General features: G+C 35.5%; 2 protein-coding genes across 2 annotated transcripts; one reads left to right on the top strand and one right to left on the bottom strand.

Moving 5' to 3' along the window:
* Positions 1–1,368: 1,368 nt before the first annotated feature.
* Positions 1,369–3,564, top strand: LOC120290011 (remorin-like). Its single transcript, XM_039305655.1, has 5 exons — positions 1,369–1,665; positions 2,062–2,112; positions 2,232–2,319; positions 2,483–2,568; positions 3,059–3,564. Exons 1-5 carry the CDS (start codon positions 1,482–1,484, stop codon positions 3,253–3,255), a joined length of 606 nt encoding a protein of 201 aa, XP_039161589.1. The 5' UTR covers positions 1,369–1,481; the 3' UTR covers positions 3,256–3,564.
* Positions 3,565–9,518: 5,954 nt separating this feature from the next.
* Positions 9,519–10,997, bottom strand: LOC120289557 (transcription factor LAF1-like). Its single transcript, XM_039304641.1, has 4 exons — positions 10,757–10,997; positions 10,310–10,439; positions 9,872–10,139; positions 9,519–9,758 (listed from the first exon to the last, which is right to left on the bottom strand). Exons 1-4 carry the CDS (start codon positions 10,890–10,892, stop codon positions 9,519–9,521), a joined length of 774 nt encoding a protein of 257 aa, XP_039160575.1. The 5' UTR covers positions 10,893–10,997.
* Positions 10,998–25,781: the final 14,784 nt, after the last annotated feature.

Raw genomic sequence — 25,781 nt, 5'->3', positions numbered from 1 at the left:
GGTGATGAGTCACACTAGTTTAGATTGGTAATCTCTAAAAGAGCTAGCGAATGAAAAGAGTTACTAGTCCAACCTAACAAAAACTTATAAGTTAATTAAAAAGTTGATAAATTAAAAAAAAAACAATTAAACTGTATTAGGTGATGTGATCAGGGTGTTATTTGGGTATTAAATCCAGTCCATTTATTTAAACGTCTACTGACAATTTGTTAAACACTTCATAAATCTATTTCATTGATCAATTTCTGTATACTTGATCATTTGCCATGCCAGCAAATGACCAGTTAAGAAGCATGTAAAGACGGGTTTTACAGACTCCTTGACAACCTTTTCTTCATATTTATCAAAAACTTCATGTATCCAGGCGTATCATCCATGCAGTCATAATGCCTACTCATGGTCCTGGTCTCTTTATAGTAGTGATTTGTCGACAAACAACAAAGTTTATGATGCTTCTCCCAAATCAATCATTGAAGTCACGAGGAGGAAGTTCATTTAACTATATTTAGAGATTCCTTGTGCCTCCCGCAAAGTATCCCGATTAAAAATTTAGGCCTACAATGATCATTTGAGATTAGAAGTAAAGACAAACATCATTATAAGATATGCACTCGAATGAGATTTTTGAAAGTGGATTCAACATCTCATGTTATCCCATAGGCCACAAAAGTGACGAGAGCCGCAAATTCCGACAAAGACAACTAATTTCAATTTCCTCCTCATTAACTAATTTCTTTCCTTTCCCAAATTCAAGCGTAGGCTTCACGCTCTTGCAAATCATATTGACTACATCGAGTTATTTTGATAATAAGCAGATTAATACCGTACATTCTAGGCATAAACTTGGGTTACTATATATATGTCATAATATGATATGTTTAATGTGAAATGTATGTGAGTGGGACATGGCTGACAATGGATAACAACAAACTGTTTATGGTACTATCTTGATTTTTACGAGAGTACTAGAAAGCGCGGGGTTAAGATGGCTATAGTTGCAAGAATCGAGCACTACAAGCTACCACAAGAGTTCACCTAGGAGCTTTTAAATAGTTGCAGTTCAGACAAAAATACAGGAAACTCTAGAAAATGGATCCATAATTCAGCAGTCTATACGTTTTATTATTTCTAACTTCGAAAGGATAGATAGAAGCGTACGTTACATTGATGGGGATGAAACGCATACATCGTTAGAGTCATGTGAAATAATTAAGTACGCGCTCCGAGCACCCTGTTTTGGGTTAAAAAAGCAAAACGCTAATAATAGCAATCATTAATATTCTCACAGTGGAAAAGTAATTAGATGATGTATAGTTCCAAAAGAAAAAAAAAAGAATAATAAAGGAGGAACACGAAAAGGCAAGTGGGTCACCGTAGCTATACCATTATCTCTAAGTTCTCAACTGGCGCTCATCGCTCTTTCATCTTCTTCAATAATTCAGTGAACTCAAAGCTCTGCAGAAGTAAAGGTCCTCGAGAAAATGGCAGAGGAAGAGCCCAAGAAGGTGGAACCCGAGTCGCCTCAACCTCAACATCCCCCACCCGAATCCGAACCCGAAACCGCACCCGTTGAAGAGAAGTCAGTCGTACCTTTACCTCTTCCTCCTCCTGCTGCTGCTGCTGAAGACAAAGCAGATGATACCAAAGCTCTTGCTGTTGTTGAAAGTGAGTTTCTATGCTTCTTTTCGTTCTTTCTATCTCTATTTTCGAATATAAATATCAAATCTGGAGACTCTGTGTGTGAGATTCTTTTTCCTTTTTTTTTTTTAAATATAGTTAAATGCACTGCTTCATGCTCCAGATTTTATATCTCTTAAATTAAAGTTCTGTAAGACTTCAAGACGTCAGTTGGGTAATTTAACTGATTTGTTGCGTGTTTAGGTATGAAAATTAGTAAAAAATTCACCCTTTCACCTTGAAATTCACAGCTTACTTGAACGCTTGAGCTAGCTTAGCACAGCTCAGTTGATGGTTTGATTAGTATTAGGACAGTGAAGCAAAGGATCTGCACAGATTTTTTCTATTGCTGAACTGGGGTTTTGCATCTTTTTTTGTGGGCAGAGCCTATTGAGACCCCAGTGGTGAAAAGTAAAGACGGTTCTGGTAATCGAGGTAATTTTGATGTTCAAGTGTCGATGTGTTTTTAACTCTCCCTTTCTCTCGTTCTTTATTCTCTTTTATGTGTTTATGGTTCACCAAGACACTTCACTGATTCTATGCTTCTTGAGCAGATGTTGAGCTTGCACGAGTTGAGACAGATAAGAAGTTGTCTTTGATTAGAGCATGGGAAGAAAATGAGAAATCAAAGGCAGAAAACAAGTAAGAGATGCTATTTAGTGAACTGTTTCTGTTGTTATGCCATGAACTAGCTGTAAATTATGGAATTTTCAATTTTGGATAAAATATGATTATTCTTCACCAGTAGTACGTTCGAAAGAGGTAGAAAATTGCATGCTAAAGTCCCACGTCGATCACTAAACAGAGCTCAGAAGAAGTTCTCTACAATTGGAGCATGGGAGAACAGCAAGAAAGCTTCCATTGGGTCTGACCTAAAAAATTTTGAGGTAATCCTCCATTTTAATTGTTATTTTTCTCAGTTAATTCGATCGTACTTCCTAAGTCTCAAAAGTGCAACATTCTTGTATTAGTCACGCTGCTCTGCACTTCCCACTCTCAATTCTGGTACATCTCAAATTCATCATTTAGAGGACCTCGTAGTAGTTCTGCCTTCTTAGTTCCTTCATGGCTGTATTAGAAGCGAATTTCCACCACCAAACCCCACCCCCCACAAAAAAAAAAAAAAAAAAAAATCTCCAAGTCATTCTTCTTTTGCACGTCCATTATCCTTTGATGTGCCACAGACTTGTTCTAGCCTATTATCTTCAAAGAAATTATATGTTATATTCATGAGGAACTGTGTGAGCAAAAAGCAGTCGTGCTTCTGATTGAGTCTAGATAATGGACGAGTTGCTAGCAGAAAGTACCTGGTATACTAGTAACAAAGGATGCAGGCGCTGCAGTTTCTGATGAAATCTCATTACTTGCTTGCTAGCAGGAAAAATGGAAAAGAAGAAAGCAGAATATGCAGAGACAATGAAGAACAAGATTGCTTCGGTCCACAAGCTCGCTGAAGAAAAGAGGGCGATTGTGGAAGCCAAGAAAGGGGAAGATCTCCTGAAGGCAGAGGAGATGGCTGCTAAGTATCGCGCAAGCGGACTTGTTCCGAAGAAGCTGCTCCTCTGCTTTGGAGGCTGAAATATCCATTCTGGGAAATGAAAGTCTTCCAAAATCTACATGTTCCAGCTCGGTTTGTGTCCATCTTCTTGCAGTGTGCTTTAAAGTGGATAAATAGCCATTGTTCTTTGAACTTCTTGCTGTTCATATCTATAGTTCTCAAGTGAATCTGTTGTTTTCTTCTGGAACATGTAAAGAAATCTTGTATAGCAGTTATGTATAGCTCATCTGAAGATATTTGTGGTGGTATCAAGTTTGCATAGGTCGTGTGACATGTAAGAGTGTTTCCCAAAGGGTATGACTTTGAATGAATGGTTTAAATTATCCATAGCTGTGTATTCTGATGCATGCGAGAATCCGAGAATCCGTTTTTCCTAGAATTTTTCAGGAACTATCTGCAGACTGATTCTGAATTGGGAACCTAACCAGCTCGTGGTCCTAATCGATCACACTCAAGCAAAATAATCAATTGCTGTTTTTTCTGCCTCTCTATAAGTATCTTCTTCATTCAACTTCCTCTTACCTTCTTTGGACTTTATCAAGAGATAGAAGGAAATCATGTTTTAGGAAATAAATATTCCGTAGTGCGGGAAACCTTTTTGTCTGAAAAGTGTTGTGGTCCGTTTTCAAAAGAAGGCTTTTCCTCTCCCACCGGTTAGCGTTTCTTTAGAATAACCAAAAGGCATAACTTATTGTCCAAGCTTATCTTTCTCATTCCCTTCTGTTTTTCGTCTTATAAAAGGAGCTTTTCTTTAAAATCTCCATACAATCAGAGCACAGAACCCGTGATCTGAGCTAAAAATTCTGTTGAGAGATGGTTAAGCTAACGATTGTGGGAAGGGTGAAGGATGGCTTGCCTCTTGCACAAGGTCATCGGTACATCACCGACGACAATGGCATCTTTGGGTTTTACAAACAACAAGCGGAACTTGTACTCGAAGAAATTGCTAGAGGAGCCTTGGAGTCTCCCAAGATGACCATTCACGTCGACCACCATTCCTTCTAGTAATTCCTTTCCTTCTTTAATCAATAGCCACGCTATTATTCATAACTTCGATCAGATGCTTCTGAATTTTATCTACGAAGATAAAGCAGTTCTTTGTGATATTCTTAATTTTTTCAATGTCAATGTGCACCGTGAGAGTGTGGTCAATTACATGCATATGTTCTTGGTCTACCCAGGATAGAATAGGTTCAGCAGAGAATGTCAATGTCAAGCATGGGTTTGGCCCTGAATTTGTTGAGATAGATTGAAGCAATTAATTGCCGACTAGAAGAATCTGCAAAAACTAGTAGAGGCTAATGGGGTCGTTTGTTTTTTCAATGGAGAAGACAATTTTTTGATTAATTTTCATTGCATTTCTTATATGTTAGCTACTTGGTGGAGGATGGTGTTTGCTTTATTGTGTTGTGCGAATCTTCATATCCAAGAAAGCTTGCTTTCCATTATCTGCAAGATTTGCAGACGGAATTTGACAAGTTTGACAAAAGAATCCTAGACAAAATTACCAGACCATACAGCTTTGTGAAATTCGGTAAATCTTTAGAAGTTTTACATGTTCATGTTAAGAGTAATCAGCTCACAAATTTCTTTCTATTTTCTGTTAATTCTTCCACCTTAAGAGAAGAGGTAGAAAAGAATGATTGATTAGCGCTACCATGAGTCCTTTTTAACGCCGCATCAAGAGGCTAGTTCTATATGATGAAATGGGTCTTAATAACACAGATATATCCTTTCATAGAGCTCTATTTTTGGGTCACAGATAGTGTGATAGCGAACATTAGGAAGCAATACATCGACACAAGGACCCAAGCCAATCTGTCAAAGCTTAAAGCGAACCGTAAAAGGACGACAGCATAGTTACAACGCATATTTCAGAGATTGCCAGAAGAAGAGCGAGAAATTTAGGTGAAAGTCCTCTCGTTGTCGAATCTGATTTTGCTTTATTGCCTGAACATACAATTACAAAATGGAAATGACCGGACATATTCCCTTATGTCCAGAAATTCCAGAAAGCACGACTGCGATGAATGCGCCGGTTTCGCCTCTTTGGGGTTCCTCACGTATGGAGGTAAGAGAAATGCTGAACTGCAAAGTCCTTCAATCCATTTAGACAGGTTTGGATCGCAGTTTATACGTAATAAATATTGTTCAAGTCTCAGATAGATTAAATAGCTATATGATCTAGTCACGAGTTCGCAAGGATTTGTGATTGTATAACTTGCGCAGATAATCTTTCCTTCCCCACTTTGATCTGGCAAGGTCTTCAGTTAACAATGACAGTCTGAACTTGTTTTGCCGTAGGTGATAGCGATGAAATGGACGCCTATCGCCCTCATCGTCTCGGTCGCTGCTTTTCTATTATGGGCAAGGGTGAACATTGCAGAGAGTTACGTTGTTTGAAGTTTAGAATCTCAGTCGATGCAGTCAGAAAGTTCAGCTCGTGATGCCAGAAAAATCAGCTGTGATGCTGATTAGTAGTTAATATCCCCATGGAAAAGAATGAAAGATGATGGCCACTCCTCTTAATTGCTGATCTAATCTTTGAGTTTGCTTGCTTCTCACTCGACCCTGTATTATCACAATGAGTCTCAAACGTTAGGCCCACTACATATTTAGACACATATGTACACGTTGTAAACAGATGTATTGATACATGCAAAATTCCTCATCAAAGGGGATAAAATGAAATGTTGGGGACATCTTGACTACTATTGAATACATGGAGCATTTTCATAGTATATAGGGCTAATTCCTTTACAAAAACCTAACTTTAGGTACAACCCAATTCTGCTCGATTTTTTTTTTTTTTGGTCTAAAACAAATTTCCAACTTTCATTCGAGCCCCTAATCTATCCATGCATCCAAAATTCATCATTATTTAAAATTAAAAATAAAAATCAGCATCAGGCCGGTTAGAGGTTTACTATCAAAACTTTTACCTTCGTGTGAAACAACAACAGCCTGCTCCCCCTGATGTCTCTGTAGAGAAACCTGGCCGAAGAAAAGAGGAGAGATGGGTTCAAGTTAAGGGCCGATCTTGGCAAGTTCAATGGGCTTTGAAATAGCCCTACCTTTTGGTCAAAGTAACCAAGTTACGATGGTTTTAGGGCCTGGATCATCTACTTTTAGCTTTCTGGCCTTCGGCCATGAATCTCCAACGCTAAATATTTTAATCACAGCAATCTTGTGATCTCAGAACAATCGTGCTCCATGCTCTTCTCCATTTCACATGGACACAAGACTTTTCTCAGCCCTTTGTTTTTCCCTTTGTGACATAAAGGTTTCACATGCACGCGGGAGTTTATGTCACAAAGATCATCCAAAGATAGCAATAAATAATGCGAGTAGACGACCATTAAGAGAGTCAAAGACTCAACGTACGCACTTTTACCATCTACAAAATAATTACAAAAGCCCTTGATTTGTTAGGTGACAACGTCAGGTCATATTACATAGATAATCAGTGGATTCAACGGAATTAGGTGGTGGGCTATGGTGCGTCTGAATCTACGTTTTAATTACAGTTTTCTAAAACTAGCGAAGTTGGTGAATAGCTCATCCCTGTCATTGTGTGTACATAAAAAGTCATGGCAGAAAGTCCTTGATTAGCCGTAGAAAAAACTCGGTCAAATGTAAAAGCTATGGACCAAGAGAGTCTCCGCACGCGGAGAGACACACTCGACGTAACAGGATATTTTGGTAAGCAAATAAAAATTACATTCATAAAATCAAACTAGTATGAATCTCAAGTTATAGAAAAACAAATGAACTGATAAGAGTAGTATAACAAATTTATTGGGTAAGGAGAAATCAACGATCAACATAATCCAATTAGCAAACTTGTAATAGAGTTGACAAGTTAGAAACGTCATGTTGCACTAGCTATCTCATGCTAGAGTAAAACGAGATGCTCTCGCCACTAAGAATATCCAAGTATGTTTTAAATTTTGGACTTGAGTGATCGAGCTCACAAGGATACATGTATGTCGATAGCGCTTAAAGGGATCAGAGCGTGTGTGATGGGAGAAGAGGGCTATGGTTAGACCAGTGCGTCGGAGCGGTCATCGTCCACGGAAGAGCAAGAAGTCGGTGCCCATCCGGAGGAGGCGAGGACAGCAAGGCAGTCAAAAACGGGCAGTCGTGCAAAGGACGGGAGGCTGGGAAAACACGAGCACTTGTGGAACAAATACCTTGGACTTTTGCGTAAAAGGTTCTTTCTCTCTCTCATGCCTTTCCACCCATTAAAAAAACCTGCGTCTGACGCGTTGTTCACGAGACTTTCCAAGAGAGACTAATAACAAGCTAGCAGTTGCTGGCGAAGGCCTAGAGAGAGAGAGAGAGAGAGCAGAAAAAAGCCCTCTCGACGGATTGGTTGTCTCCTCCCGAAATCTATGTTGGATTTTAATTTCTGACATTCACTAACGTATTTTGAATTAATGAAATTTCCAATATTTCCGACCAAAAAAACAAAGAAAAACTCTCTTTAGAGCTGATTTTGCAATCATACGTGTTATTAAAAATCTAATGTTAGGAATAGGAAAGATTCTTATGCTTCATTTCGAAAAATCAAAAGATTTCTCCCATGAGGTCAATTTTTAAAAGAGATGGCGAATCTAAAAGAAAAACTGATGATTATGAAAAAATAAGGATCACCTTGGTTTTATTGATAATTTTCCAATTTTTTTATCAGTTTGCAAGTAATTAACTTTTCTTATCTTGTTACCAAATGCTTTGAACTTACCAACTCTAATGTGAATTCACTGATCTTTATTTGAGTAACTTTAAAAAAATTCCAATAAAATTATCCATCTCTTTAGATTATCGATCTCATTTGAGTTAATTACTAATGTCTATTAATCATTTTTCAACTTATCAACTTTTGGAAATCGAGAGTTAGTAATCCCACTAGTTGCTGACTCAAGCAAAGATATTTTTGTGAGTCACTCTAATTCAAGTTGGTAATTTTTTTTTTAAAAATAAATAAAAAGCAAACAATAAGAAATTGTGAACAATAAGAAAAGTTGGCAAATTAATTAAAAAATATAAATGAACATCAGTAAGTAACTCAAATATAATAGTTGGTAACCCAATACTAAATAGTAATTTAAGTTGAGAAAAGTTGGTGAATCAAGCTAATTAAAGTTGTAATATATATCTAAAAAGAGTTACAAAAGTTAAAGGGGTTATAACCAAGACAAATAAAAATTAGTAACCCTATAGAAAAATTGGTAGATTATAAAAACAAGAAAAACTAAACATCGGTAAGTAACTCAAATTAAACTTTGGTAGACCAAAGCTGGTTGTAACTTGATCTGAATAAAAGTTGGTAATAACATTCTTATTGAGGTTGGTCATTTCAGGTAACAATTAGTAAATTCAAACCGTTAGTGAATTATGTAGATAGTAAATAAATAAGTTAGCATAAAAATTGGTGGCTTGCAAACAATCAAAAGACTCGACACTTTCATTAAAATATAAGTTACCAACAAGTTATTGAACAAAAAAGGTTAGCACCAACACGTTATTGAACTTTACTTGCACAGAGTGAAAATCCGTATTTTTTACACTGACCTATAGAATCCTGCTGAGGACGACCATGCGAATAACATTTTATTGTAGTTTAATTGTCCAACTACTACCAAGGCTCGTAAGAAAGGTCAAAAGCTTGAATAGGTGTAAAAAAGAAATCAAAATGCATGCGTGAGCGAAAAAATTGTAAAAATTCTTTAATTTGTTCTTGAGGTTCACATTCCTGGTGTTACTTAGGGGAACAAGAAGTCCCCCGTCAGATAATATATATGACATATGTAGCATTAATCTATGTTTAGTTAAATAATACATGCCTAAGATTTTTATAAGACCGGGTCTCAATATGTCCAGGAGAGTTCCAACTTGATCTCTCTCTTTGAATTTTGGGAATGAGCAAGTGAAAAAGGAGTTTGTTAACCGACATCTGACTTTTCAATACTGTCTACAGTATTAGATGCTTCATTTTTTTTTAACTGCCCTGGTTTATTAAAAGGATTTCAGATAAAAGTCTTCTCTTCTAAGTCTTCTCTTCTAACTTTGAGGTACTTTTTACTCACCGACGCCAATTTCACGAGAAACTCCCCATCGTTTTGGCACTTTTTAGGGTTTTTGCTTCCTTTTTGGGTATGCCATGCGCTTGCATTGACGAAAACACACACACAAAAAACGAAGGTACGACTACGCACGTACAATTTATTCTTCGTCCATAATTTGCACGCTCCATGTAAATACAAATACCGACCCCCCGCCCTCATATGTACATCATATTTACATCACTGCCCATGTCGAACTGACTACAGATATCATCCCCAGAGAAATAATCCAAGTAAAACCCACCTCCCGAAACCTGATCCATCTCCGACTTCAACCGCGAACTGTACATGTCGCTCACGCTGGCACTAGCGGACCCCTTACTTAGCTCATTCCCAACATACTCACCGCCATTAGAATTCCCAAAATCGCTTGTGCACCAATCATGCACAAGAGAGTCCTGAATATTTGAGCGATAATCGAAAGCATCGCCATAGGTCGGAACGTTGTACCCTTGATCAGCTTGATTCAGCCACTCGGCGAAGAAAATATTGGGCAAGCAGCTGCGTGGACCCCATTCGGAAAGTCCAATGACATCTTTTCCTTTTGTTCCTGTGACGGTGCATGAACTGATGCGTTTTGGTTAGTGGGGATTTGATCTGGTGAAGGCGAAGATTCCACATTGTCCGAATTGGTACATTGACTCTGGGCATTATGGCGGGCTTCTGATGATGACGATGATTCAGTCTTATTTGCCACCTTCTTCTTAAGATAAGAATGCCAGTGATTCTTTATCTCATTATCGGTCCTTCCTGGCAAATGCTTTGCTATTTGAGACCACCTAACCCACAAAAAAAAAACAATCATATCCCTTCATCACTGTTCACTCACTCCTCCAAATAAAAATTAGGCACTTGCTGAAAGCTTGATTAATATCTTGGTGATTGTTATACACAGGTTAAATTTTCAAGCTCTCATAAACTATTTAGGGCATTAAGCTGCTGCGCTTACTTATTGCCTATCAAGCGATGAAGGGACAAAATAATCTCCTCTTCTTCCAGGGTGAACATGCCTCTCTTTAGGCCAGGCCTCAAGTAATTGATCCACCTTAATCTGCAGCTCTTGCCATTCCTCTGCAAGCCTGCACATTCAAGTATATAATCAGAACCATATATATACAGCTTGCATGCATAGGTCAACCCTAAAAGGAGTGATTAAAATGACAAATCTAGTTGATCTAGTCGTTTTTTCGGAAAAAAAAAAAAAAAACACTCTTTTCCTTGAACAATGTATACTCCATATAGCTAACTAGATATGGCTAGTGAAGGACTTTCCAAATTATTTATAAGGCAATGCAATGATATTACAAGCTTTGTCGAACTTGCCTATTCATACATTGGACACTAGAATTTCATGTTTATACATTATATGATAAAGAAGTATATCACAAAAACTTACCGGTGTTAATGGGGACAGAGCTCCAGTAACCATGGCCATGGTTCAGGATATAGTTCCTGAGCCTCTGGTCTTCTTCAGGTGACCACAAGCCCTTCCTGTGCTTGGGCTTTGGCCTTTCTGATGACTTCAATGCCATAGCGTTATGCTCTCACGAAGATAGTTTTGAGAGTCAATGGGACTCTCAGAGATTGACAAAAACTTTGAGAGAGAGAGAGAGAGAGAGAGAGAGAGAGAGAGAGAGAGAGGAGAGGGAGGAGAGATGAGTTTCCGCAGTGTTCCTTTGGAATCGGACGGGCAGTGCGTGCAGAGACCGAACATAAGGGCGAGTGATATTTAAAGCAAAGGGGTAGTTGCAAGTCCCCTCTTAATAAAACGAAAAAGCCCATACAATAATGGGCTTCCCTTCTGTGTTTGGAAATTAAAATGCATTGCCTTTCAACATCTATCGTCCAACAAAATGTCAATGTTAACTCTATACTTCTCTGACCTTGGTGATCATGACTGCGACCGTAAGGCTTTACTTTCACTACTATCTTTCGTGTACTTTAAGCTCGTGTTCTCACTGTTCAATACTACATGGGTTTACACTTAAAAGATTTAGTGAACAATTGCTTGAAATACTGTATGAATAAGTCAAGTAAGGTTAGTTTGCAACTAAATATGTCAAAATGGGTCATAAACCAATTTTTAACCCATATTTGATGGGCTAATCATTATATGATTTAACTAAATTCAATAAATATGTTACAAATTTTTTTTTTAATGACAAAGCCCCAATATATATATATGGGTGTTAAATGAGTTCACACTTTATTCAACCCATTTTTGTGCCTCTCTTTCCCTAGGAAAAGTGTCAAAAAGTTCTAAGTTTATTATATTGATGCCAATTTAATCATAAATAATTTATTGGTGCCAATTTAGTCTTAAACATTTTGAACTAATGCCAATTCAATCATTTCCGCTAATTTTGGCCAAATGTTACTGAAGTGGACATCCGCCAACCCACATGGCACGACCAACACTAACATAGACAACTTTTAATAATATTTTTTTATATTTTATTTCCTTTTTCTCTTCCCTTTTTTTCCTTGCCTTACTTCTTTTTCCAACTAGACCTCAGTGAGTGGGCAAAGGCAAGGGCTAGCAAGGTTGAGACCTCGCCAAAGGCTGTGAGGCGGCCTCACACTAGGTTGGCAAGGGTCGAGCCTCATCGACCATGGTTGAGGCACAACCCTTGCCCCGGCCTAGTGCACGACCTCTCACCAGGGCTCTAGCCTTGCCGGTTGCCGCAAGGTCCAAGTTGACCTCGTTAGCCCTCACCTCTAGTTGATCATTGAAAGCAACTAGCTAAAGGAAGGGAAAATGAAAAAAAAAAAAAAAAAGAGAAAAGAAAAGGAAAAGGAAAAGAATAAAAATAAAAATTTGAAAAATATTAAAATATTATGAAAAGTTTTCACATCAATGCTAACTATACCATATAAGTCACCGGCGTTCATGTCAACAATATCCGATCAAAATTAGCCGGAATGACTAAATTGACATTAAATTAGAAGATTCAAGACTAAATCGGCACCATATCAAAAGGGTTTAAGACTAAATTGGCCTAAATTGGTATAAATGCAATCGATTTAAAACTTTTCTAACACTTTTCCTCATTTTTGTTTCCCTCTATGAGAAAATAATGGACTATTCGGACTATCCCAAGTTCAGAGAAATCCTAAGAGGCCCACAAGATGATTTCAACTTCTCCCTTATTAAAAAATCAAAATGGATTCTTTATTTCCCCTTATTTTCTTTTTTTATTTTATTAACCCTATAAGTTTCATCCATCTATTATTGGAGTATATCTTTCTTGGTTACATTTGTCATTATTATATTTACGTAATATTCTAATCATAGTTCTTGTCATTACAACCCATGGTCAATAAAAATTATCATCTTTGATATCGCATTCAATTTAACTATAATTTCAATTCCTTTGTATTATTTGTTGCTGTAATTTTATAAATTCACTTTTAAATACTAATAATTTCCTATTATTCTTCATCGTGAATCAGTACAAAATTAAAAATTCTATTTAATATCAAAAGCCATTTTTAGTATCTTATAGTCGAAATAACAAACTTATCCAAATAACATAACTTAAAGTGGGTTAATTAGGTGGATATGTTTTTTTTTCATAAGTTGGATTAAATGGTCCAATTAGGGTCGGCCATTTTCAACCCAACTCATTCTGAATTTACCTGCATATTTGAGGGCCCTATGTGCAACTACCTTAAAGAATATTTAAGATTTACCGAGAAAAAAGGTTCCTAAAATTGTGTGGGATTCTGTTTGTGTACTTGAATATGGAAGCTATGTCTAGGCGAGGTTGAGGCTACTAAAGAAAATAGAATAGCATACATGCTTGCCGCGGGAATAGTTCTTATTTCAATCTAAGCGCATGATCAAATTTATAATTACTAACGACATTGTGACAATAACAGATTATTTCTTATGATTTCGAGGATGAACAAAGGCTCATCGTCCCCCATGGTGAAACAATGTGCAGAGATAGAACAATAAAATAAACTATGGAGTTGATTTCTATTTGATGATGTGTGTAACATGAAACACTCGAGCGCAGTTTAATTTAATATATTCATGTTGATCACAGCTCGAAATTAATCTTCATTGATGTAAAATCCGACGCACAATTTTAAATTGCAAGGAAACCCGGCCATATTAGGGAACCTCCTAATTGAGCTCTCGCTAATAGAACCATGGGCGATGCAAAAAAAAAGGGAAATCAGTTTCTCGCAAGACTTCTTTTCCAAGACTTCTTTTCCTTATCGAAGTCGAAGTCTTATGTTGACGTCAAAGAAGGGCTAGTATGTTTTTGCATATTAATATGTTGTTGAGTTTGGTCGTAACAATTTAAAAGAGAAAGCTTATGAGTTGGGAAAATATCAACTACAAAGTAAATGAAATAGCTCCTAGAAGGTGAGCACGGCATGGGTACTAGCAGATAGGTCTACTCGTGGAGGATAACGTTAGAAGATATTTCCAAAATGACAATATTGTCCTTCTCATATAAAAGCTCTTGGAAACTTGTCACAAAAATTGGATTTGAAGTTCACATCGTCATTGTAAGACTAACATCATCCGCCCTGCAGTACAAGGAAAAAATGTGGTTATACTTAAACTTTTTCTCTATAATTCAATTTATGATGCCATATAAGTAAGAAAGTGGAAAAATTATCAAAAAAACATAAACCTATTATACTTGTGCCTATATCAATCATAAACATTTCAATTTGGTCAATTTAGTCTTGAACCTTTTGGCAATTCACCAATTTAGTTTTAAATATTTCAATTGTACTAATTTAGTCACAAACATTTTCACAATTTGTCAATTTAGTTATTTATGTCAAAATATACTCACATGGCAATCTAGTCAATGCCAGCAATCTTGCGTAGCACATTTAGCACTGACATAGACAATTTTTAATTTTTTTAATTTTTATTATTTTTCTTCTTCTTCTTTTCTTTTCCTCTTCTTTTTTTTTTCACCCTCACTAGGCGACCTTAACTTGGTTTGGGCGAGGGCATCACAACCCTCACTAGCAAATAGGCAAAGGTCATAGCCCTCCCCAAGATTTGATTGCAGGGGCCCTCATTGGCCAAAGGTTGAGAGGAAAAGAGGAAAAGAAAAGAAGAAGAGAATTAAAAAAATCAGAAAATCTTTTTAAAAATTGTAAAAATTATCCTTATCAAGCACTGGTCATACCGTGTAGGACAAACAACACTAATTAGATCGCCAAATCAGCATTTTTCGATTAAAATTGGCTAAAAGGATTAAATTGGTAAATCATCAAAAGATTTGAGACTAAATTGGCATAATCAAAAGATTTATGATTAAATTAGCAAATCGTCAAAATATTTACACTGAAATTGGCCAAATTAAAAGGTTAATAATTGAATGAGCACAAGTGTAATAAATTTAAGATTTTTTTATAACTTCCCAATAAAGCGTTAGTACACACCACATGTAAGAAAAGGGCATCTCTTGACCATATTTAAAATAAATTCTATTACGTTTTCACAGAATGAATATACGCAGTACGAGAATTCAAAGATGACCAGATTGAGAATATGATGTTGTTAGACCTTAAGAAAGCTTGGTCTGAGTTACTATCAGTTGGTTTAACTTAATTATCAATTTAGTCCTAAATTTTGTATGTGGATTTCAATTAAGTCCTAAACTTTCTAGTTTTATTAATATAGTTTTAAATCTTTGCATGAAATATCAACTTTACTAATGAGACTAGAAAGTGTCATAAGAAGTTTTTATGTAATTTTTCGATATAATTATTTTTGTCCACTACAGATGCCATCTGTAAAATGAGCGCTACATGATATGTCTTCACTTGTGCACCTAACATCGGTAGTTTTTCTAGAAAGATTCCTCATCGGGGATTGTCAAATGATTTACTGTTCCAACTCCAATCGAAAGTCTCACGGCTTTGATTAAGTTGAGTGTTCACCCAATGAGCGGCCCTATTGACACCCATATCTACTAATCGTAACAGCTGGAGAAGAAATTATTGACTCAGTTAGGAGAGTTGGCAAAATCCAACCTTCACCCAAAAGAGAAGCAACGACCTTTTATTGCCTAAAAATTCATCTCGTTTTCCACGAAGTGAATGGAGATGTAAAAGCGTAACCTAAATTTGTCCGATTTTCTCTTCTCTATGATTGATTGCTTAGACACTGAAATGTATGTTTTTCAGTTGGGTTTTCCTTTGCTCCCCTATAATTTATTCATGACAACAAACTGCAAGAGAACATCCCCAACATCTATGTAAAGTCATAAACAGCAGACCCAGTCAAACTAATTTTAAACAAGATGCAATTCATACTCACCAAATCGACATGTCGAGTTGGGTTCCAATGGGAATGAAAAGAAAAAGATGTGGGAATTCCAGAGATTTGCGGACAAAATATACCGTTGTGCATCATGTGTTCTTCTCGCGAATAGTAGAAAACTTTGCTTGGGATTCAAACAATATTTTTTAATAGCATATCATATGCTGAGCGTGATTAGAAAAAGGATCGACACGATTCTACGGTTAGTACTAACTATCGTCGATTTGTCAATCATTGAGAGAGTAAACCCTTTGGACACGCTAACCCAATAAAACCGAGCATGTTTTCCACACTACTTAGGATGAACTGTTTAAAATCCTCCTCGTTGTCAAATAAGAATTAGCTAAACCCTTGGATGGAAATCTATATTGTAATAATTAAAATAAAATAAAAAAATCTGCAAGGTTAGCTAGTGAGTATTATTCAAATAAACAAAGTAGGGGAATCCTGCTACAAATGCCAGAAAGGATTACAGCAGAAACTCAAGAAATACGGCAATTCAAGTCTCGAGTCTCCAGTTGCTACAGATATGCCTACTCTGGGTTTGAACTATAGAATGATTGGTTTGGATCCTACCAAGCCAATACAAAACATCAAATTTAACTTTGGACATAATATCAACACTGGCAACAAGAAAACTATCGTCATGAAGCCTTCTATTCCTATCATATCATAAGTTAACAGCACACCATGCAATGTCGCAAGCAGCGTTAGGTATAGCTTTCACCTTCCAAGTAGCACAAATGTCACTGCAACTCATCACTCCAACTCTGCCTAATTCTTTGAACACCACAGCAACTATAAAGAGCTCCAGACTTCACAAGAAGAAGCACATTCAGAAAACAAATCATCCCTAGATTCAGGAAAGAACCCCAGAAAGGAATTCATCATTCAACGAAGGATTCCAGTTGTTCAATCTATCTCTAGTAGGCAGCTTATTCAAAATAATTTGCCAGCTTTATAAAACTGTGTTTTGGTACGTTTGAAGGCAACAAAACTAGCTTTTGAAACTGCTCAACATTAGTATGAATTCCACAGAATGCTGATTGAATTAGAAGTAGGTTCTCAGACCTAGCAGTAGGGATAAACACATCGCAGACTTTTGCAGTATCGCAGACGACCCTTCGAGTAAACAGATCGAGCAAAAAGGAAGTTAGCTTTCCATCATAAATAACATGCTTAATCAAGGATTTGTATTCAGTTCTCAGCTTAAGGAGCTTCATCCACATATAGGAAGAAGTACTGAAGTAGCAAGCATACATGAAAGCACTTTGTAAGAAGAATTTAAATGCACACGGCTAGGTAAAAGTGCTGTTTTCAGAGACCATCCTCACAATGCAACGACCAGGATAGACCTCACATTTTATGTACACAACATGATTTTCTCCATCTACTTTTGTACGTAACTTAACTTGATTCTCTCGCATCTAACATGAGTCGCTTTATTACACGGTTCGTAGAACTTACAAAGATATGCATAATAAGTATGACGCTTTATATACTATACAGCCCAAGTATCGTTTTGGTATCAAAAGGAAAAATCTCAGCTGACCGTCCTCCGTCACTTGAAGGAGGAACGGTCAGCTAGTGACCACACATTTCTCCTTTACTTTATTTTTATTTTTATTTTTATCTTTTCCAAAAAAATATTAATGAGAATCCTATTAATAAAAAACTACAAGTAAAAAATAAGTGATCAAAGTTCCAAAAGAATTTCTTATGTTTGTGCACATAAGACTCAAGGCCATCCTCAAAAAACCCTCCCTAATTCCAACACAATCCAAACATTGTTAATTACAAGTAAAAAATATTATCACCTACTAAAAAGAAATAAAGAAAATATCATTCTATAGATCTATTTAATTTAAAAGATGAAAAAACACCGGAGATGTTGGCTTCCTCAACCGATTTCAATTTTAACCTATTTTTCTTTTTTTTCCGAGATTTGTATAATTCTTTATTGCATGTTCAAATTGAGAAACAAATCAAAGTAATAATATTCATACAATAAGAAACAAATCCTACAATACTATTCAAATAATAAGAAATATATGAAGAATATAGTTGCAACTTTTAAAATAGTGGATATTATTCTATGCCCAAAAAAAAAAAAAAGATTATGTAAATATTGTTCCCAAATAATAAAAAAAAAATCTTAATAACTCAACAAATGGGAATGTAATTATCTCTTTTTCTTTTCTTTTTGCAAAATGTATAATTACCTTGTATGTTTTGAACTTCAATTGTTGTACAGTTTTGTAGTTGAATAAGTCATAACTGGGGAGAAAGGTTCATTAATCTTTACTTTTCTTACTGCAATAAAGTAAGGGGTATTCATTATTGTTGAATTTTAGTTTGTATCTATATATTTTAGACATATAATTCTTAATTTTGTTTTCTTGACATCTTATTCAGATGGATGGAGTTCGTATTGAAAGCAACTTCACCAAAGAAAATAATAGTGGTGATAAAGACAAGATTAACAATGCAACCGAAGATGCTAACCATGAAAATGTCATGATACCATCGAACATGAAAATCAAACCTTGCAACCGAATATTTTTACTTCTAATTAACGATGTTTGGGTTATGTTGGAATTTTGGACGGTTTTTCGAGGATGGTCTTGAGTCTTATGTGCACAAATATAAGTAATAATCACTTTAATCACTTGTTTTATGCTTGTAATTTTTTATTGGTAGGATTCTCATCAATATTTTTTTGGAAAAGATTAAAAAAAGTAAAGGAGGAAACCGGTTGACCTTGGGAATGTGTGGCTATTAGCTGACCGTCCCTCCGTCACTTGACTGAGGGACAGTCAGCTAAGCCCTCCCATATCAAAACCCATGCTCATCATCGTTAATTTGGACAGTTATAAAATTTCTAAAGCCGTACATAAATATTCATATCAATATTGGTGGAAATGACAACTGTAGCCAAAATGCTACAAAGCCTAGCCTATGTAGCAAAAATAATAAACCCATATAAAAATTTTCTAACAAATTAAAAATAAGTGTCCGCTTGGCAAACCTTGTGGAAGAAGTCTATCCATTTAGATAATAACCAAAGAATGATTTTAAGGTCAGCAAAAGATCTTAATTGTCTTTGAAGATTTAAATATATAAGAAAAGGCAATACTCAAGAAATATTGTTGTCAGCCAGCATACTTTAAGTTTATTAAGGCTACGAGGCATAGGTTATTGGGCGGTTCATATAATAAGGAGAATGTGGGTTTAATATAAAGCTCAATCTTTTCCTAGGTTATGAGCGTTTCCTGAAAAGCTGTCGTTCTCTGTCCTTTTCTTCCTACCTACTCATTCTCAAATTTATCTGCAATTTGTCATCTTACCTTAACAATATCATAACGATGGTGGTGGTGACGGTGTTTTCGATTTTTATAATTTGGCGATTACATCTTTTGAAGTACTTTAAAATGGTTGCTGTGCTGTCGGTATTTGGTGATGGCATTTTCAATCGAAATTTAATCATGGTCACCACAATTTGCAGACTAAAAAAGATGGCAGTTAACCTCCATATGACTTGTATGATTCATTCAATAGTGGCCTCAAAAAAAGAGGGAAATTTTTGGGTGGTTGTTTTTCCATATGAATACGAGGACAAAAGGAAAAGACCGAATCACACTTTAGAGATGGATTTTTTAAAAAATGGTGAATTTAACCAAAAGAAAAAAAAAACGCTGGTCTACAACTCAAATGGGAGTTGCTAACCAAAGTTAATTGATAACTTAATGGGGAATATCTGATATATCACATAAATAAAAGTTGGTATTTTCATATAATTGTTGTTAAATTTAAGCCTCACTAATAAAGGTAAATGAAAGTTGGCAGTAGATAAGAGAAGGTTACTTTTGGTCAATAATAAGAAAATTAGTACCGTATGAAAAACAATTAAACAGTGACAACTAACTCAAATAAGAGTTGCTAATGCATATTGTTGGCATTTTGATGGAGAAAGTCAGTAATCACTCATATTAAGGTTGAAAAGTGTTATAAAGTTTCGCAAGCAACGCCTATAAAAGTGGCAACTCAATAGAAAAGTCCGTGGATTAAGACCTAAGCGAGAATTGGCAATCCAAAAATAGTTAGTAACAAAATTGGAAAAAAGTTGGTAACTTGCTCTAATAAAGGTTAGTAATTTGATATGATCATTGGTAAATTTAAGCCATTGTTTAAAAAAAGAAAAAAGAGAAAACATTCTTGTCAAGGATAAGAGTTCTTTTTTCCCCTTTTTGTCAAAAATAATAGAAGTTAATAATTGGAACATCAGTATCTAACTCAAATAAGAGTTTGTACTACAAAATCAATCGGTAGCTTAATCAGAGAAAAATTTGTAGCTATCCAAGTTGCAGGGAGTTGCCTCTTGAGTTAGGGCTATCCCGCCTACCTAGTAACTTAGGTGGGCTAACAAGATTGTGTTCCATATTTTAACGTGTCAATGTCTATATGCCTGAACCCCTCTCCCCGCAAAACCCAAAATTCCCTTTCAATATATTTTTTTCCAAGAGAGGGAATACATGATGTGACATTACGGAGTTTCCCACCCCAAAGCAAATCTCCCATATGTTTCTTCTTTCTTCAGCCTTTAAGGATCTGTTCAAGTCCAAACTTATTAACAAACGATGAAGATCAAAGTCAGTAAATCAACAGAAAAGCTGGTCAACTTATAAGAAATAAAAATATATGTTAAAAACTTGATAAATGAAAACTAATTGGTAACCAAATGGAAGAATTACTGGTTAATCACACAAATAAAGGTTGAAAGATTCATATACAAGTTTTAAAAAGGGACGCATAATTTAGGAAAAAAAATTACTGACCCGGAAACAAATTCGCTCTTTTGAAACGAAACAGTAGAATCAACCATCAAACGAACATTATTGGTTAGTCATAACGCAGATAGTGATAGAGCAAGCAAAATGGATGGCATTCATCTTTCAGATGCCTGTACAGTATTATAATAGTTGTATCAAGAATTACCTTTGCATTGTAATACTCTCGTGCTGGACCACTCATAGGAGAAGATTGTCTAGAATTCCCTCTGATCGCTCCTTTTTTTTTCTTCTTAATTTGTGGAAATTTGTCATTGGATTCGACATGCCATTGGTTTAAGAAAATTGAGAGTATTGAACTGAGATTGAGACTGACAAAAAAATATATTGAAATTTTTTTTAGAAGTGTAAGATATGAGATGTGAACTGTCTGGCCATACAAGTAGGGCCATGTATCGGATACTCTTATCGGATAGATTTTACTCTAATTAAAAATCCATTTCTCAGTTTTATTATAGAACAAAAGTTTCAGCATACGTAAGAGTACTTTGAATAATTATAATTTGACTAAAGTTAAGAACAAGTTGTGACTAAGCGAATTCGCCGACGCGCTTACGCAATGTGCCATGAGGGTCTTTGTCCTGTTATATAATGAGAACAGTTAATCACTGAGAAAATGATGACGTGTCTCTAATAGTTTCAATGAATGATGAAGGATTAGGCCATGCTTGCCTCTTAATTAAAGTAATTGTCGAGCTGGTCTGGCCTGAAGATAACCAACAGCTGGGTAGTTGTATTCCCAGGTCACAAAACCATGCCCAGATGGGACTGGAAAAAACAAATGTTAATTCATCTTATCCAGTACTAAGATGAAATGGGTATCATTCCCTTGTAAGCCAACGTTGCTTTGAGGCTGATTAATTAAAGTACTGGATTAGAATCATTTCTTTGTCAATGCTTGATCAAGGGAAAAAAGCTTTGAAGGTTTAGCCAGAGCTATACGGATATGCTCTCTTATGTATAAATTGAGCGAAAACTGGAGGAACTGTAGATTACAACATTAAACTGAAAAATAAATACATAGAAAGATTAAAAAAGATTAAAGGGTTATCTATTTCGAAAGTTCATGCATAATTTATGAGATAATACCATGAACATAGGTCATGTGATACATAGATTGTGTTTTCCTACATTTATGTGAGCGGAAACTTTCTCAAACCACCGTTGATATAGACTTAATTAGAGACAAATATAAATGGATTCTCATATTTGTTGTGAGATTTTGGTAAGACCATTACTAACTATTCTAAAAGTATAAATTTAACACTCCCCCTCATATTTAGTCTGATCTTTTGTCCAATACTAAGTGAGAAAATTTAATTGAAGAGACAAATGAAATCTAGAAAAATTCGAACTTAAGACCGCAAACTGTGATACTATATAAGAATTTGGTGAAACCATTATCAATTTTTCCTAAAAAACTTAAGTTTTTAAATATTCATGTGATTTAATATTCTAACATTTGTGACCACTAATAAAAAGAAACCAATTAGGAATAAAAGAAAACATCGCGATCATTTATCTCAAAAGGTTAGGTTACCAAGAGTTAGTTAAATGCTTGACCGGTCAAAGACAATGCACAGGTGATTGGATGATACTTGTGCAGAACTTATTTCCGCCTCCTACAGTGTCAAAGCATATTTACGGATATTAAATAATTCTTTATTAGAGATTATTATTGGAGATATTATTATATATTAGGGACATTATTTCATATTTGGCTATTTCTTAAGATAGCTAATTTCTTATTAGATTAGATTAATTCATTTCCTACACATATTAATTGAGTAAAAGTACCCTTGATTCTACCTTAAAAGTATTGATTGACCCTTTCTCCCTCTCTTCCGAAAGCCCTATAATATTTCACATGTGGGAAGTGGAGACTTTAAAATTAGAATAAGCTAGAAGATAGCTAGAAACTAGGGGCGTGATTAGACTAAATTATGTAACAAAGACCACGGCTTATATTCTTGAGGTCACTTTTCTGTTCTTTAAATCTTCATACAATCAGCAAATCTTTAAACGATCCACCATCGTTGGATATTAAATTCGTAGGATTTATCGTAATCAGTGAATCCTCTGGGACTTACTTTCACTAGCCTAACAATGACGACTCTAGCTAGCAAGAGAAGCTTCGGAACTCAATTGTCAACTACCAGATTCTACACCAACTAACCATCATTATCAAATTGATAACGTCTAAGTCGTGTCCCAAAAATATTCTGCCAGACAAGACAACGTCCACAAATAAATTGACTTGAAGCGCTTCTGTCGATATTGTTTTATAATACGTGCATGTGCATTGTAGTTTGGTACTGCCGTGCGCGTCAGCTTTTCGTGGTAGATACGTGAATTAAATGGAGAAATTATCAAAAAGAGTCTTAAATTTATTATAATTACTCCATTTCAGTCTCTTTTTTTTTTTATTAATTCAATCATAAATCTTTCACATTTGTGTCAGTTCAATCTATTAAACCAATTTTGGTTAGGCGATGCTAACGTAATGATTTTACTAGCGCTGACATGGCATCTTTAAAACAATTTTGTGTTCTTTTTTATTTTATTTTTTCCCTTCCCCTACCCTTAGTGTCAATGAGAGAAGGGGAAGGGAGAAAAAAAATTATAAAAAAAAGAAAAAATTATAAAAAAAAAAAAAAAAAAGATCTAAAATATTAAAATATTATTTTAAAGATGTCACATCAATGTTAGGGGTCATGTTAGTACCAGCTAACTAAAATTAGTCGGATGGACGAAAGTGAAAAAGTTTATAACTGAATTAGCAAAAAAATGTTCATGGCTAGATAAGTACAATTATAATAAGTTTAAAAAAAAATTTTGTAATTCTCCCGGTATTAAAACCCTCATGTGATGAATAGTTAGTATAGACAAGAGGCTCATCCGATGTGCCAGTCGTATCACATCATATCATCACATCATATCATAATATAGTAGTAAATCGATGGCAACTCCATAATTATTAACAAGAGTCGCTTTTAACATGAGTACAGTCTTCGCTTTATTCATCCTCAGGAAGAACTAATACCCATATAAGAACAAACCAGATGCTCCCAAAAGTTCCTTCTATGCACAATTCTCAAAGAATAAATCATCCCAATGGATAGGGATAACAAAAAATTTCCGTCCATAATTACTTGCAGTCTCGGAAGTGCATAGACAATAAGGGGACATTCAAAAAAAATTCAAAAGAAAAAAAGGTGAAGCTCTCTTTCTTCTGCAGCAGAAAAATTCCAAGGTGCAATTTCGCGAAATTGATAAGTGCACAGTTGTTAACCGGTGGATCATGCTCAAATTTTATGAAAAGTACGGCAAGACATTGGTCTTGAGTTTTTATGGTGGGATTGAAAGTACGCTTTTGCTGCAGAAAATTGAACTGTTCATCCTGTCAAATCAGAACAGGAGGGCTCAACGTGAGGTTACCTGTTTGTTCTAGGTCGGAATGCCCGGTCTGACGATGACGGTACGCGTTTGTTCTAGGTTGGAATGCGTTGAAATTTGGAGGAGATTTCTACGACACCTAATTCTTCAACCCCATCAAAGAATTTAAGCATTCAAGATATAGAGACCTACACATCCGACCAAGAGATGTCAGCTGTCACCAATCCTAATCCTTAGTCGTGATTCACACCAACTCCAGTAGCCAAACTCGCATTTAGCAACTGCAACGCCGTCCACAGAACCCACCGACGCCATTCAAGTTTCCACCGCCTTCCCCTTGCTGGTCGTGGTGATCCTCCTTGCCGTCAGTCGTCGTTCAAGTCAAAATCCCAATTAAGGTAATTTCCTAATTTACGTGCTCAATTAAAATAATTAATTCCCTACATTGAGATTATTTGATTCTAACTCGATTTGATTTAATTTATTGGGCATTATCGAATAAGTAGTTTCCTTATTTGGATCGTTCCATATATACGTTTGATAATTGGGGATCGATCTTTGGACTAAAGGCCGACCCTCAATTAAGTTTGTGTCCTTAGTTGAGCGTGATAATAGTAATTGAATATAATCAAGCATGAAAGGTTTAGATGTTACATGTCAATAGTTTAGAAATATACCTATGAAAGTGCATTGCATTTAAAGTTAGATCGCATTCATCTAAGTTACCATTTTAGAATTGCATATTTTAGAAATCATGTAGTACCTAGGAAATTATCTAATTTATATTATACATTATATAAATTGTTTTCCAGTTTAAATTAGGTCATTATATAGATTTAGGAAGTTTCCTATTTTAACTCACTAAGAAAATCTCAAAAATGTCACATGCATATCTTATATAGAATTAGTTTTATAATACCCACATCATATACCGCATCTCATATTACATCAGTTCATAATTCTTTTATCCGTCATTAAAATTAGCTTATATATAGAATGCATTTAAATAATTCATGTCACGTGTCATTATACTAATTATTCACGCATGTTAAATTAGAATTCATTTAATCTTAGAATTTAGATTAAATTGCATTCATGTCTTAGGAAATTTTAATTAATATCATGTTTAGTCATAAAAAGAAAAATACAATAAATTGTTTGCATGGGTTTCATGTTAATAATCAGTTTATGCATCATGTTGCATTTACATTTTCATTAGTACTTTGTAGGAAACCGTTATGACGAGACTTTAGTTTGGCTTACTTAAGGCAAGACCCATCAAGTGGGTGGGTCAGTTTAGATTTTGATTGAGTGAAAAATGGTCTAATCCAAATTGACCTACTTTTTAATAACCCAATCCGACAAGAGCGGGAAGTGGTCCTCAAGGCCAGAGGACTTGAATAAGGAGTCACTCCTAATAGGTTTCTAGGATGGCAAAAGGGGATAGGAATGAACCTAATTGCACACCTAATAAGGGGAGAGTATAACTAGGATATATATGAAAATTGAAATTAACTCACGGAGACACATTTTAATGTGACGACAAACTCCAAAGTTAAGTGTGCTCATATTAGAGCATTATTAGAATGGGTAGCTTCTTGGGAAAATGCCTATATGTATGCCAAAGGATATAACTAAAAGACTTGATATGGGTTGGGCCAAAGTGGATAAAATATCTCGAATGAGTTAATCTAGAGATGTTACATCATGGTATCAAAGTGAAACCCCCTTTAGAAGGTGTGACATGATGTTAAATTTTGCTTTAAAATTCTGTAATTAAGCGTGCTTAGGCTATAAAACTATTAGAGTAGGTGACCTATTAAAAAAAAAGTGCATGGCTGTATTGCCAAAGGACAAAACCATAAAGCACAATA

Source organism: Eucalyptus grandis, chromosome 11 (genome assembly GCF_016545825.1).
Source record: "Eucalyptus grandis isolate ANBG69807.140 chromosome 11, ASM1654582v1, whole genome shotgun sequence".
NCBI classification, from domain to species: domain Eukaryota; kingdom Viridiplantae; phylum Streptophyta; class Magnoliopsida; order Myrtales; family Myrtaceae; genus Eucalyptus; species Eucalyptus grandis.
Note: the sequence above shows the minus strand (reverse complement) of the source record. Positions and strands in the feature narration are given on the sequence as shown.

What these genes read in the sequence shown, in the direction of transcription:
- LOC120290011 (XM_039305655.1), top strand. Translation starts at nt 1,482, where the DNA reads ATGGCAGAGGAAGAGCCCAAGAAGGTGGAACCCGAGTCGCCTCAACCT. An exon ending in AGACGGTTCTGGTAATCGAG is followed by an intron (nt 2,113 to 2,231) that starts GTAATTTTGATG and finishes CTTCTTGAGCAG; the next exon opens with ATGTTGAGCTTGCACGAGTT. An exon ending in AAATCAAAGGCAGAAAACAA is followed by an intron (nt 2,320 to 2,482) that starts GTAAGAGATGCT and finishes ATCACTAAACAG; the next exon opens with AGCTCAGAAGAAGTTCTCTA.
- LOC120289557 (XM_039304641.1), bottom strand. Translation starts at nt 10,892, where the DNA reads ATGGCATTGAAGTCATCAGAAAGGCCAAAGCCCAAGCACAGGAAGGGC. An exon ending in CATCGCTTGATAGGCAATAA is followed by an intron (nt 10,140 to 10,309) that starts GTAAGCGCAGCA and finishes TTTGTGGGTTAG; the next exon opens with GTGGTCTCAAATAGCAAAGC. An exon ending in CATTGGACTTTCCGAATGGG is followed by an intron (nt 9,759 to 9,871) that starts GTCCACGCAGCT and finishes TCAAATATTCAG; the next exon opens with GACTCTCTTGTGCATGATTG.